Genomic DNA, 14,624 nt, shown 5'->3' on the forward strand with positions numbered 1-14,624 from the left:
GATATTTGGTATTGCAGCATCTTGCAGTATCAATACTTAAATTACTCTTTAATTATAGCAGTGAATATAATCTGTAAACGTATGACTATAGAAAAATTTCAAAGATGGCAACTTTCATAGTTAGTCTAATTACAAATGACCTGCTATTATTTAATGAGTCCAATTAAGGCACAAGTTCATCTGTCACACATTACTGAAAATGCAGTTGTAAGCCCTAAAAATTTAAGTCATTTTGGTTCTAAAATGTGGTTGTTGTCCTCGTTTATTGTGTGTGAACCTAACTACATTCAGGACTCTAAAACAACATGGGACAAAAATATTCTGCAGCTGTGTGAACAAATACAATAGTCACTATGTTTTTCTCACTGAACTTGACAACTTGACAGTTTTGTTTGAGAATAGTTCTCTTAAAAGTCTTCTGTTTATTAACAAAGCAACTCAGGAATCTTGAAATATGACACCTGTCATATTTTACCTCCCCGTGAACTACGCGTTCATTATTAATAAAAACTCTATAGCGTGTGTCCTCCACCTTCTTGTACACTCTGTGACGGCATCGCTGCTCTCTGGAATAATTGGTGGATCAAACCTCGTCTTCAGCAAACTCTGGTGTTTTTATTTACAAGCTGATTTCTTTCTTTAGAAAAGCTTTGAGAGCTGCTGTGTCTGAATCTAATGGTGTTAGGGTCAGGGTTAGAGTCTATGTTTATGTTCGACACGTGAAAACAGTGTTTGTGTTGACCGAAGAGAGGGTCACTGTGCATTGGTTCAGGATCACCTACTGAGGTACTTCCTAAAACATTTTAACTACAGCTTTGTGTATGGTAAACGTAACCTCCTGAACCTGACGCTCCTATAGGGCTTTCACAGCATCCATTCACAGTGGATGGACTATGTGCTCACAAGTTTCCTTTACCTTGGTGCTTTCCTTTTAGTCAGCTTGAGCACTGAAAATGCTTTGGTTGGTATGTTTCACTTTTGGGATTTTTTTACTTGTTTTATGGCATCTATGAGAGCAAATGTTCCAGCTTGACCATGTATTTCTGTAATCTAATTGACCAAACAGTCCAGCTAGATGTTAATATCACTTTTTTGTGGTACAAAAACCTTGAGTTGCCATGAGTTCTCATGTATCAGATCTAACAGAAATAGTCCATCAACAGTGTCATCAAGTATCATGGACAGGAAAATGAAGGCTGAAGATTAAATGAGGTAGAGGAAAAGTAGAGGAAAACAAACAAAACATTCCCAATCCCCAAGCACACATTTTCTTCAAAAGAATAAAAATAAATAAATAAATAAAATTCTAAATTGAGTCCATATCAATCCTAAAAACCTGCCTGTGGTAGTCAATTACATCCATAACAACTGAGCAAAGCATATCACAAAAAGAACTGGAAATGGATGGAAATATTATTGACAAGGGTAAACAAAGTTGAGTTTTATGTCATGTATAATTCAGGTGCACTGACCTCATGTGCTCACTGTGGTTCACTATGGACTTCACCTATCTGTTACACATTGAATCTGATAGCCTTGGACGAGACGATTCATTTTGACAAGGCCAAGGTGAGTTTTTTGTGTGGGTGTGTTTGTTGCAATTTGATTATGTTTTTTTAGGATAATCCAAATCTCATGGTCAGCCAGGCAAAGGTCACAATCCAGGTAAGCAGTCCAGAAACAAGAAACATACACAACATCCGAGAACCACGACAAACCAGGGGGACCATTCAACAAGGACTCCGTGACACTGACCGAAACAACCAGGGTATTTATAGACAGGGAAATGACAATGCTAACGGGGAATTGGCTGAGTGCAATGATTGATACACCACGGACAGCTGAGGGCAATGAGCAGTGATTGAAACAGACAAGACTATGGGAAATGCAGTGTCTAAAGTGGAGTGACGATAAGGGGAAGTGAGACCTCTAGTGGCCACCCAGGGAGACACAGAACAGACACCCGTGACACTACCCCCCCTCTAAGGAGCAGCTTCCAGATGCTCCTCAGAACAAAATAACCAAAAAAACAAAGAAGACCAGGAGGGGAGGTGGACGGTGGAGGAAAACAGAACAGGGGGGAGGGATGGCGGGCCAGGCCCGTGTAGGGGAACTGGGACCGGCAGTGATGGCTCCCCTGGTAGCCCAGTGGCTCGGTTTTTATCAGGGGGCCATGGAAACGAATGTGGACGAAAGTTCATGGGGACCACGAGGGACAGTCAGTTCAGTTGGCCACGGTGGACCCGAAAGTTCAGGGGACCACGACGGGGCCAGCAGTAAGGTTAGGGTGGCCACGGTTGGATCCAGTCCATTTCTCGTTGTGCAGACGGCCAGGGAGGAATTCGCCATTTGAGGGTGGTGAATCGGGGAGCTGGGGTAAGGAGCAGGGGGGGGTGGCGATGGCCAGGTCATTTGGGAACCGGCATCGGGAACGGCCTCAGACAAGGGTCGGGAACGGTCTTGGACACGGGTTATAGCCTCCGGAACCCGCATTCGGGAACCGCATCGGGACACCGCCTCGGCGAATGGGCCTCAGGAACGGCATCGGGCACCGCCTCGGGAATGGCCTCAGGAAACGACCGCCTCGGGAAAGCCTCGGGAACGACCTCGGCATCGGGGCACCGCCTCGGGAACGGTCTCAGGAACGGCCTCAGGAATGGCCTCAGGAACGGCATTGGACAAGGACCCCGCCTCGGGAACGGCTCGGCAATTCGGGCACCGCCTCGGCACGGTTGGTTCAGGAACGGCCTCAGGAAATGGACTCACGGCATTGGACAAGGACACCGCCTCGGGGAACGGCCTCGGGCAGGCCTCGGGCTCGCCTCGGGAAAGCCTCGGGCTCGACATCGGACACGGACACCGCCTCGGGAACGACCTTCGGCATCGGGCACCGCCTCGGGCTTTGGAACGGCCTCAGGAATGGCCTCAGGAACGGTTGGACAAGTCGGGAAAACCTCGCCTGGCTCTGACCTCTTCGGAATCAGCATTCACAGCCTCGGACATGGGACACGCTCGGCATCGGGTAGGTCAGGAACGGCATCAGGAAAGGAGTTTGCCAAGGAACCTCTACCAGGGTGCTCATCGGGACACCGCCCCCGCCTCGGGAACGATCCCCCCCCCCCCTCGGCATCGGGCACAGCCTCGGGAATGGCATCCGGACAAGGACACCGCCTCGGGAGACCGCCTCGGCATCGGGCACCACCTCGGGAATGGCCTCAGGAACGGCATCGGACAAGGACAACGCCTACTCGGAGAACGACATGAACGGCATCGGGCACCGCCTCGGGCATGGTCTCGGCATCGGGCACCGCTCGGGGAACGCTGTCGGCCTCGGGAACGGCCTTGGACAAGGACACTGCATCGGGAACCGAGGCCTCTGCCTCGGGCACCGCGCTCGGCCTCGGCAACGGAAACAGCATCGGGCCCGCTTCGCATCATCGGGCACCGCACCTCGGCATCGGGCTCGGACCAGCATCGGGCACAGCATCGGGCCACAGGGCACGGCCTAGGGCACCGCCTCGTATAGGGACCTGCGGCACATCGGAACGCCACCGCTCTCGGTTGGGTACAGCCTCGTAATCGGAACCAACATCGGGCACACGCCTCGGCATTGCATCAGGAACAACAATCGGGCACCGCCTCGACCTCACGGTCTCGGTACATTACATCGGTGAAGCCTCTGGCAACCAGCTTTCGGGCACCGCCTCGGCATAGGGCACCGGGCACCGCCTCGGCAACGGGGCACCGCCTCTGGCATCGGGAACATTGCATCGGGCACCGCCTCGGGCACCGCCTCGCAACGGGCACCGCCTCAGCATCGGGCACCGCCTCGGGAACAGCCTCGCCTCGGCATCGGGAATGACTTGGGCACCGCCTCGGGGGTTCCAAATCGGGCACTCGTTCCCTAGCATCGGGCAGACCGCCTCATTGGCATCGGCCGCCTCGGCATCCGGGTCGGCATAGCAATCGGGCACCGCCTCGGCCTCGGCATAGCATCGGGAAGGCATCGGGCACCGCCTCGGGCGGGAACCGCATGCGGGGGCACCGCCTCGGCATCACTCGCATCGGGCAACCGCCTCGGCATTCGGGCACAGCCTCGGCATCGGGCAATATCGGGACCGCCCTCGGCATCGGGCACGCCTCGGGAATCGGGCACCGCCCTCGGGCACCCGCCTCGGCAACGGGCAACGCCTCGGCAGACATAGCATCGGGGACCGTCTAATCGGCATCGGGCACCGCCTCGGCCACCGCACTCGGGCACCGCCTCGGCATCGGGTCACCGCATCGGGCACCGCCTCGGCATCGGGCACCGCATCGGCATCTTGTGCTGTGTGCGGAACTGGCGGCCATCTTGTGCTGTGGCGCCGGGCTGGCGGCCATCTTGTGCTGTGGCGCTGGGTTGGCGGCCATCTTGTGCTGTGGCGCTGGGCTGGCGGCCCTCTTCTCGGAGACACAGGTGTGGTCGAAGTATCCCATTGCGCACGATGGGCACAGGTAATGGGTAAACCCCCAAAAGTCTAGGATCTCCAGCCCCTTCATCTCCCATTGAGGTAAAGGGTCATCCAGACAGTTGTTTAAAAAAGTCCTTCAGTGCTGCATCGTTATAACCCATCCCGACCTCCATGGTCCAAAACAATTGCGCCAGGCCACCCACCTCACTCCCCCCTTTGACGAAGGGTGGTTAAGTTCCGGAATCTCCCCCTCCGTTCCTCCATGGTGGTGGCTGGGGAACCGATTACATTACATCGGCACACGCCTCGGCATCGGGCACCCGCCTCGGCATCGGCACCGCATCGGGCACCGCCTCGGCATCGGGCACCGCCTCGGCATCGGACATTGCATCGGGAACCGCCTCGGGCACCGCCTCGGCAACGGGCACCGCCTCGGCAACGGGCACCGCCTCGGCAACGGGCACCGCCTCGGCAACGGGCCATTGCATCGGGAACCGCCTCGGGCACCGCCTCGGCATTGGGCACCGCCTCGGTATCGGGAACAACATCGGGCACCGCCTCGACCTCCGGAACAGCCTCGGTCTCGGGCATTACATCGGGCACCGCCTCGGCATCGGGCACCGCCTCGGCATCGGGCACCGCCTCGGGCACCGCCCTGGCATCGGGGACCGCCTCGGCATCGGGCAACCCCTCGGGCACCGCCTCGGCATCGGGCACCGCCTCGGGCACCGCCTCGGCCTCGTGCATAGCATCGGGAACCGCTTCTGTCTCGGCCACCTTCTCGGCCTCGGGCATTGCATCGGGAACCGCCCTGGGCTCGGCATCGGGCACCGCCTCGGGAACGGCCTCGGCATCGGGCACCGCCTCGGGAACCTTGGACACCTCCACCTGGACGACCGCGGCCTGCTCGGGAACGTCCTCCTGGACGGCAGCGGCCTGCTCGGGAACGTCCTCCTGGACGGCAGCGGCCTGCTCGGGAACGTCCTCCTGGACGGCAGCGGCCTGCTCGGGAACGTCCTCCTGGACGGCAGCGGCCCTGCTCGGGAACGTCCTCCTGGACGGCAGCGGCCTGCTCGGGAACGTCCTCCGGGCTTTGAGGAACGGCTGACGCCTGTCTCCTCCTCCTGCGGCCTCTATGATGACGTGCCGGTGGCTCCTTGACGGAAGCCTCAGGCGTTGAGTCAACCATCTTGTCTGCCAACACAGGTGTAGATTCGACCCTCCTGTGCAGTGGTGCTGGGTTGGTGGTCATCTCGTGCTGTGGTGCTGGGCTGGCGGCCATCTTGTGCTGTGGCGCTGGGCTGGCGGCCATCTTGTGCTGTGGTGCTGAACTGGCGGCCATCTTGTGCTGTGGCGCCGGGCTGGCGGCCATCTTGTGCTGTGGCGCTGGGTTGGCGGCCATCTTGTGCTGTGGCGCTGGGCTGGCGGCCCTCTTCTCTGGAGACACAGGTGTGGTCGAAGTATCCCATTGAGCACGATGGCACAGGTAATGGGTAAACCCCCAAAAGTCTAGGATCTCCAGCCCCTTCATCTCCCATTGAGGTAAAGGGTCATCCAGACAGTTGTTAAAAAAGTCCTTCAGTGCTGCGTCGTTATAACCCATCCCGACCGCCATGGTCCAAAACAATTGCGCCAGGCCACCCACCTCACTCCCCTTTTGACGAAGGGTGGTTAAGTTCCGGAATCTCCCCCTCCGTTCCTCCATGGTGGCTGGGGAACCGATTCGAAATCCCACACCGCTGGATCTAGGCATGACGGAGTCCTTCTGTCACGACACGCACACAAACAGGTAGATCCAATTGCAGTATGTTTATTTAGGATAATCCAAATCTCATGGTCAGCCAGGCAAAGGTCACAATCCAGGTAAGCAGTCCAGAAACAAGAAACATACACAACATCCGAGAACCACGACAAACCAGGGTGACATTCAACAAGGACTCCGTGACAATGACCGAAACAACCAGGGTATTTATAGACAGGGAAATGACAATGCTAACGGGGAATTGGCTGAGTGCAATGATTGATAACCACGGACAGCTGAGTGCAATGAGCAGTGATGAAACAGACAAGACTATGGGAAATGCAGTTCTAAAGTGGAGTGACGATAAGGGGAAGTGAGACCTCTAGTGGCCACCCCGGGAGACAAACAGAACAGACACCGTGACAAGGCCAAGGTCTACTGATGTGGCTTGGGCGGGTGGTAATCTTTTGTTGTTGTTTAGTGGGTTTCATTGCTCTACAGAGAAAGCAATTTTAGAAAGGATAAAAGAATAATCCAGCACGAAGCAGGGATTATCGCTGTGAATGACCTTTATTTCAGCAGTAAGCATTGGGTGCTTTTCAAGTGCTTTTGCCATGGAGTCATCTGATTATAGCTGCATGCCTATTTAATCTTGAAGAGCTTTGGATGGAAGAAGGGCAATTCACCTGCAAAATCTGCATGAGATCAGATACTCACATGGCTAGTATAGCGGAATACAACTGAGGTCATTTTCACTCAGAAATTGCTAGTATTTCACAAATAATTACAAATAAATAGCAAGTAACACACTTAATTAAAAGTAGAAAGATATGTATCCTGTATAATACTTTTTTCATAGAATATTTGTTACCCTATTAGCAAACTGTTTGTTGTGTAGCATAAACCTCGTAACTTTCTTGATTTCTGGGACAAACTTTAGTTTGGGGAACAATTCAGCACAATTAACTGACCTTTACCTCAATAAATTCTTAATTTGCTGCTTGTTAATAGTTAGTAGGGCAGTTGTTGAGTTTAGGTCTAATTAAGGGATCTAGAATATTGTCATGCAGAATAAGGCATTAATATGTGCTTTATAATTAACAGCCAACATGCCAGTAATATGCATGCTAATAAGTAACTTTTTAAAGCCAAGATCTTAAAAATATTTGAAATTACTGTTTATTATTTATTTATTTATTTATTTAATTAATTAATTCAGTATGCAGTGGTTGTTTTTTTAAATATATTTCTCTCTTTTTGAATTTAGCTTTGACACTTACTCCAGCCTGACCGTAGAAACTGTAGGGTGGATTTACTGTTGACAGCTTCCTTCTCCAACAGCATATTCAGTTTGTAAGAGAAATGAGTCACCTCTAAGTGTAACAAGAACATTGCAAAATTGCCCTGGACATTTCTTTGAAATTGGGATTTGTGATGAAGGGAAAAGCATTTCTGTGATTAAAAAAAAAAAAAAAAAAAAAAAAAGTAAGGGCCATAGCAGGTATTTTGCCTTATTTCAGTTGTCATAAATATCATTAAATTGCCATAAAGTAAAAGTCTAATACACTGTAATAGGCAGAGGTTACCATGACAGCTTGACATAGTAAATCAAGTATTTGTGCACGGAAACACAGCAGCATTTCTTTCATCCTGGACAAATTTAATTAAATGTGACTTTATTTTTTTCTACTTTTGTACCATTTGTCAAATTTCAAATTCATTATATATAGCCTATACTCTCTACCTAGGTCTACAAGCTTTTTCACTACAAGGACCCCTTGGTTTATAGCAAGATGGAGAAACATTGTATAAATTGGGTGCTGAATTTAAAGTTTATTGTATTTTATGATGTACATTGCTACTGTACATCATATTTTAAGTAAGGGATAATGTACATCCACCCAGTTGTTCTCGCAGAATAAACCCCGACAGGGTGAAGCATCAGCCTGAAGGGGTTTATTCTGCGAGAACAACCGGCTGGATGTACATTATCCTGCTTATTACACAGCTACTTGCCACATAAGTAAATAATTAGATGCAAAATATTGATTTGAGTTGAAATATTTGAACGCAAAGCTTCCATGCTTTTTTATTAATTTTTACAGGTTGTTATCCAGGGATAACATACCTTGGAATTTCGCGACTGACCAATCAGAATCAAGTATTCCACAGAGCCGTTTAATAATTGTACTTGATATATTTTTATGTTAGATATGCAATAGCTTATAGCTTTAGTTGAAATGATTAGTTTTGTTTTATATGCATTTTAATTTTTTTGTTCACCCTCTTTTGAAGATTTCTGATCAATACACTATTACAAAAGTATACCAATATGTATACAAAAGTATGCAAAAGCATATTGAATGGCCAAACAACCATCAAGCTAATTTGCTGTCTACTTCACTGAGTCTTGGCCAGTGTGTTTTGTATGTAGTGATCCTGATCTGCTGACTCTCTTATACATGTTTTGGTTCTTCCCAGTCAAGTGAGACGTGTTCAGGCCCATCAGGATGTGCTTTAACACTGGCTCTAATTGTAGAGGTTGTGCCCTCAAAACCACTGTGTGTCTTTTAATTGGTGTGCCGCTGCATTGTGGAGATGCAAGGTACAAGGTCAAAGGTCATAAGGCACTCTCCTTAAGAACGTGTGTCAGCTTATTACTAAGGAAAAATCTTTATCCACAACTCCTTTACTGGAAGCAGTTTACCTGGATTTCTGATGCATACTTCCAAGTTGTGCTGGTATCACAAACTGCTAAATGCTAATAATGAAAAAAAATCTCTACTATATAGAGCCAAAATGTTTCTATAAACTGAAAAATGTTTCGATAACTTATTTAAAAGTCATTTTTATTGCCCTGTGTGTTTCTGTGGTGAACACTGAAATCTTTTAGGTTCATTGTAGCAAAATGTGTTGTAATAGTCAACATTTCATTGTATTGTGCATGACAAATATAGCAAAACATAGCAAATGTGGGAGTAAACATTTTTTCAGGTCTGAAGATACAAGGACGAACATTTTGCACAGAATGTTCTGTAACAAAACCTCCTGAGTCTTTAGCATAAGCAATTTTTCAGGCAGAATGAAATGCAAAAAGAAAAACTTACAAAAAATATTATCTACAGATATATATATATATATACAGGGCAAGGACAGAAAAGCATTTTAAAAATAAAACAGTCTCTACAGTGGATCTCTCAACTAAATATTTCTAAAAATAGAAAAAAGAACTTACAAAAAAAATTGCATGTCATATATCAGCAGAAGGGTTCTCGCTCTCAGTAATAATAAATATGTTAGCAGGATATCAAGCTGGATTGACATTACATTGGATTGCGGCCCGGACATAATACATTATTAGGAACATGGATTTTGGAGGCAAAACAGAATTACAAAATGTAAAAGATTTGCTGAAGACACCAAAAGTATATTGAAGGACTTGATCATACTCGAGTCTCATAGTTTAAAGAAGCTAAGGCAATCTTAGTACATTATTGATAACATAATCCCCCTTATGGTGGTAGCTTGCACTAGAACATATTTTTGCATATTAGTGCAAGTAGAAAATTATGGGATCTAACCATTTAGTGTTGACCTTTCTCGCCGATTTCTTTCCCATGGCAGTGCCAATGTCAGTTATAATCAAATATGTGGTTAAACAGAAATATGTTTTTTTTTTAGATATATTGAAGAGTCAGAACATAATTGTTTTGTTTCATTGTGTCAGTATCTTGCTGAGAGGCGTGCAGAGAGGTTACGTGATTGCCCACACAAGAGAACATGTAACCGAAAATTGTGCTGTCAAGATATCAGTTTTGTGACAGGCTATGAATTATTTATTTCTTCTTCAGCAGGAATAGTGAAAACGTTACCTAATCTAACCACAACCGTGCAATCCGCATTAATTCTAAGGTGCACAAACCTGATTATTATAAATAATGTTTCATAAAACCAAAAATTATGTTAAAATGATTTGCTTATCCAACAATGTATATTCTGTCTTCATTTACTCACTGTCAAGTAAAACTGTATGACTTATTTTTTCTTCCATCATTGATATAAAACTTGATACACAAATATGAAGTGAGATTTGAGAGTTGCAGCAGATAATCAGTGAGCAATGACTTAAATTTCATATTGTATGGAAGACTTTGTATACCCTTGTGAAAAAGAAATGTGCTTAATTGTAATTGTAAAAGTACATTTTAAAATATTTGATTTTCTTTAAAATTACATTTAAAGTTAATATGTTTTAATTGCAACTTTATCATTACAAATGTGTAATTACAAATATATTGATATACATGACAAACAAGTTTCAAAAGAAATGATGCTAAAGTATATTTTAGTTTACCATAAATGCTTGTCAGTATTTTCAACAGTACACTTTAACCATATTTCAAAGAAAACAGAATTCTGAAATTACATATAAAGATGTACTACTTAAGTGGGTCAAGAAACCCTCTTAAATTTAAATAGATTTAATATAAATTTAAACTAAAACACATTTTATTTCATTGCAAAGAACATATGTGTCCATTACAGTTAGTTTGCACTTAAGTATTCTTTTAAAGTATATACAGTATATTATTTCCATAGTAAGTTCTTTTTTAAAGTATGCTAAAGTGTACTTCTCTTTCACAAGGGTATACACATATTTTTGTCCTTTTTTAGGGCTTTGCAGTCCTTGGTAACCATTTATTTTTACTGTAAGAAAAGAGCACCATGAACATTCTACTAAATGTCTTAAAAAGTCAGTCGTATCAGTTTGAAACAGTACGATGAGTAAATGATGGCATAATATTCATGTTGCCGAAACTATAACCTGTCATCACCCTTCAAATGAATACTGTAAAGAAGTGGCCATTCACACAAAAGCAAAACATAGGCACATTCATGGCACATCTTACAAACAAACTTCTCGTTCTCCCTGTAAAATAGTTTCAATGTTCCTCAGGTTGAACCAGCATTACGAAGTCACCGGGGCATGTCCGTTCACCTCTGTGGACACCCTACGCTTATACCCCGAGTACTCGCCGATGAATGACCCGTCTTCGTTGAACTCGCAGTCGTCGTCCTCTGACATCACAGAGCTGTCCTCACTGCTATCATCCGCTTTGATGTCTGTGAACAATTGATGGCTGCTCTTCAGCGGCTTCTCGTCATTGTCACTGTCAAACAGCAAGAAAAATGAGTCAAATTCAGCTCAGAGCGACTAGGATGATGATACTAGTTGAGGCTGGCAGACAGAGCGGGTGAAGAAGGGTGCAAGGGAAGGATGCAATCACTGCTTTTTGCTAATTACTAATAGCAAAGACTTCAAGGCCTGATGGCAATTCTCAAAACTAGATAGAGGGAGAAAATTGCAGAGTGCCGGTCATGCCAGCCAATGAGAGAACCGACTTAAGAGAAGCTTTGTGTGCCTGTAGACAAACAGCCTGTCAGGTTACTTTAGTCCCTAAGGAATGATGGTACAAACCAAAATTAGCTGCCAATTTGAGAGCAGGCACACTGCCAGCAAGCAGATGTCTGTAAGGAGACAGGGGGTCACCTCGTAAGCTCCCGGTCACATCTCAGACAGCGATAAAATAAATCCAGACAGAACATTTATTAGGATAAACTGACATTTGTCCTCTTTTAATTTTGGAAATAATAGTCCTGCTGACCACAGGAGAACAATTCACAGTAGGGAATGTATTGCATCATCTCTCCAAAATATTTAGAGTTAACAATGTGTAGAAATAAGATGCTTTTGCTGATTAATTGGTGCAGATTAAAACAAAAATAATTTTAGCAGAACCAGCATTTATTTGATCAAGAATTACAGCAAAAATAGTAATATTGTGAAATATTACTATAATTTAAAATAACTACAATTTAAAATAAGTAAAACAATATGCTCATAATATGCTGATTCGCTGCTCATGAAAATTTTCTTCTTATTAATGTTGAAAACTGCTTTATATTTTTGTGAAAACCATGATACAGTTACAGTACTATTCAAAAGTTTAGGGTAATCAATATTTATTTATTTATTTTTGAAACCAATACTTGTATTCAGCAACATTAATAATAATAAAAACCTTTATTAATAACTAAGCACCAAATCAGCATATCAGAATGATTTCTGAAGACTGGAATAATGATACTGAAAATTCAGCTTTACCATCACAGAAATAAATTACCTTTTAATTTTATTTTCATTTGTGTATATGTGTGTGTTCAGACTAATCTCAATTTCTTATCTCAGTTTAGTTATCAGTATTTGCAAAATCCTTTATCAGTCATCCTGTAATATCTCTAATATCTTAGGATCCTAGAATTCAATGTACTATATCATATTTCAGTGCATCAAATGAATATCACCAATGGTGTAACACGATAAACCCGCACTTCTATTCCCAAAAGTGTAATAAATCAGTAGCCTCCTTGTGTAAGCCAGAGTAAAGCAGTTCTGAAAGCCTCTGAGGCTACCGTCATACTCCACAGCTGGTACGGGACACACTTCCCTATCTGGTTTCTTCAGTTAGCAGATGTTTGAGTGTGTCTGGAGCTGTAACTCCCCAAACAAGGGTAGCGTACAGATCAGACTCAGAGCCTCTGCTGAAGCTGCATTTCTTTCCTGAAGGAGGAATAAAACGGGCATCTCTGTGTCTAAATGTAATGAGATGGAAACACATTTATGGATTCAAGCTAGTCCATCTGCAAAAATACAAGTTAACTGCGCACAGCCCCCTTTTGCTCGCCCCTGGTCTGTTTTCCACACAGATTTTTAATGTGCTACTTGTCACTTCGCACCTGGTCTTAACAGTTTCAGGGCCGTGACTGGTTGTTGTTTTTCAACATTAACTACAAATATAAGAAAGAAGTCTCTTATGCTCACCAAGGCTTATTTAATTGAAAATACAGTTAAAAACAGTAATATTGTGAAAAAACTATTACAATTCCAAATAACTGTTTTCTGTTGTTATATCTTTTAAAATGTAATTTATGTCTGTCTTCAGTGTCATGTGATACTTCAGAAATCATTCTAATATGCTGATTTGATACTCAAGAAACATTTATTATTTTTATTATTATCAGTGTTGAAAACTGCTGTGCAGTTAATATTTTTGTGGAAACTGTTTTTTTTTCCAGGGTTATTTGATGAATAAAAGATCAAAAGAACAACATTTATTTGAAACAGATTATTATTATTGTTTTCTAATAAAGCAAGTCTTATAACTTTTGGTCAATTTAATGTGTCCTTGCTAAATCAAAGTATTTATTTCTTCCTAAAAAATACTGGCTCAATTTTTTTTTAATATATCAACGGATTTCAATTTGTATGTCAGATAGTAATCGTTTAAAATAATAGCAATTAGCAAATCAACAGATTCTGACTTAAAAACTCTCAAAGAGCAAAATTTTGCATATGCAGTATTTACATTTATCTAGTCCATGAAGAAAAACATATTTACATATTCACTAGAAAGTTTCATTAATTTGTCTCGACTTTTGTATTTACTTCCATAACATTTCCATACCTGGAAAACCATCTTAAAGGTTTACTTTTGAAAATTGCCAGATATTTTCAGGTAACTCTATGACTGAGGAACTCTTTTAAATTTGTACTACTGGCTAAACACAATATAACAACTATCAACATACACCGCTACACTAAAAATCTGACTTTTGTGCTAAACAAAGCTGCTGTTTACTACCTGTGTGCTGGCTAGTGAACACAGAGTCAGTTCAAGCTTGCAGAGCAATGCTTTCCATGTGGCTCCCCAAGTAAATGGCATACATGTAGGGTTTATTTGCAGGAGATAAAGGCATTAAGAAATGATTTTTTCAGGAACTCAGTGATATGAAGAACTTGTGTCGCTATCTAGAACAGAACTAGTGTGGCTCTCTGACCTGTACTCGCAAGGCGATTCTTCCCCCATGGCGTAAGCTTCGGGATCAGCGGGAGTTTCCTCCTTTTCCTTCACTGCAAAGAAAAAATGTAAAGATAATATTTATCATAAAATATTATACTAATCTGGGAGATTTGACTGCAGTGAAATTACAACATTCAAAGAGAGTGCATTGTGTACCATTTTCTCAGTTGCTTTTGAAATATCTTGTCTTAATATCATTTCAAAAATAACATTATTGTTATTCATAAGAGATAATATGTTATCCACTTGTTTTGCAATTGCTGAGCAAACATTCAATACATCATATTCTCCAAATTTGGGAGAATGTTTTCTATTTTGCTTTGTGGAAGCACATCAAGGACACTGACTGCCTTTTAGATAAACTAATGTGTGCTAAACTTGAATGTAAAGACATGGCCATACTGGATAAAACATTAATTCTTTTCAGCTTGGTAAGTCGTTAATAACCTATATGTAAAGCATAGCTAACAGCCACAGTGATGTAAGAACAAAGTGTTCAAAATGGTCTAG

At 44.0% G+C, this 14,624-nt stretch overlaps 1 protein-coding gene across 7 annotated transcripts in view; it reads right to left on the bottom strand.

The window, feature by feature from the left end:
- Nucleotides 1-8,577: 8,577 nt before the first annotated feature.
- Nucleotides 8,578-14,624, bottom strand: part of LOC109048242 (neural cell adhesion molecule L1-like protein) — a 53,911-nt gene continuing 47,864 nt past the window's right edge. For 4 of the 7 annotated variants that reach the window (XM_042750354.1, XM_042750352.1, XM_042750351.1 and 1 more), the window contains 2 exons: nt 14,092-14,164; nt 8,580-11,363 (listed from right to left, as the gene is read on the bottom strand). In XM_042750354.1, the coding sequence (XP_042606288.1) occupies nt 11,162-11,363; nt 14,092-14,164 (275 nt within the window). In that variant the 3' untranslated portion in view covers nt 8,580-11,161. Of the gene's footprint in view, nt 11,364-14,091; nt 14,165-14,624 lie in introns of all 7 variants that reach the window. The other 3 variants (XM_042750357.1, XM_042750353.1, XM_042750356.1) reach the window with 3 other exon arrangements.

The sequence above is a fragment of the Cyprinus carpio genome, chromosome B23, assembly GCF_018340385.1.
Source record: "Cyprinus carpio isolate SPL01 chromosome B23, ASM1834038v1, whole genome shotgun sequence".
In the NCBI taxonomy this organism is placed as follows: Eukaryota; Metazoa; Chordata; class Actinopteri; order Cypriniformes; family Cyprinidae; genus Cyprinus; species Cyprinus carpio.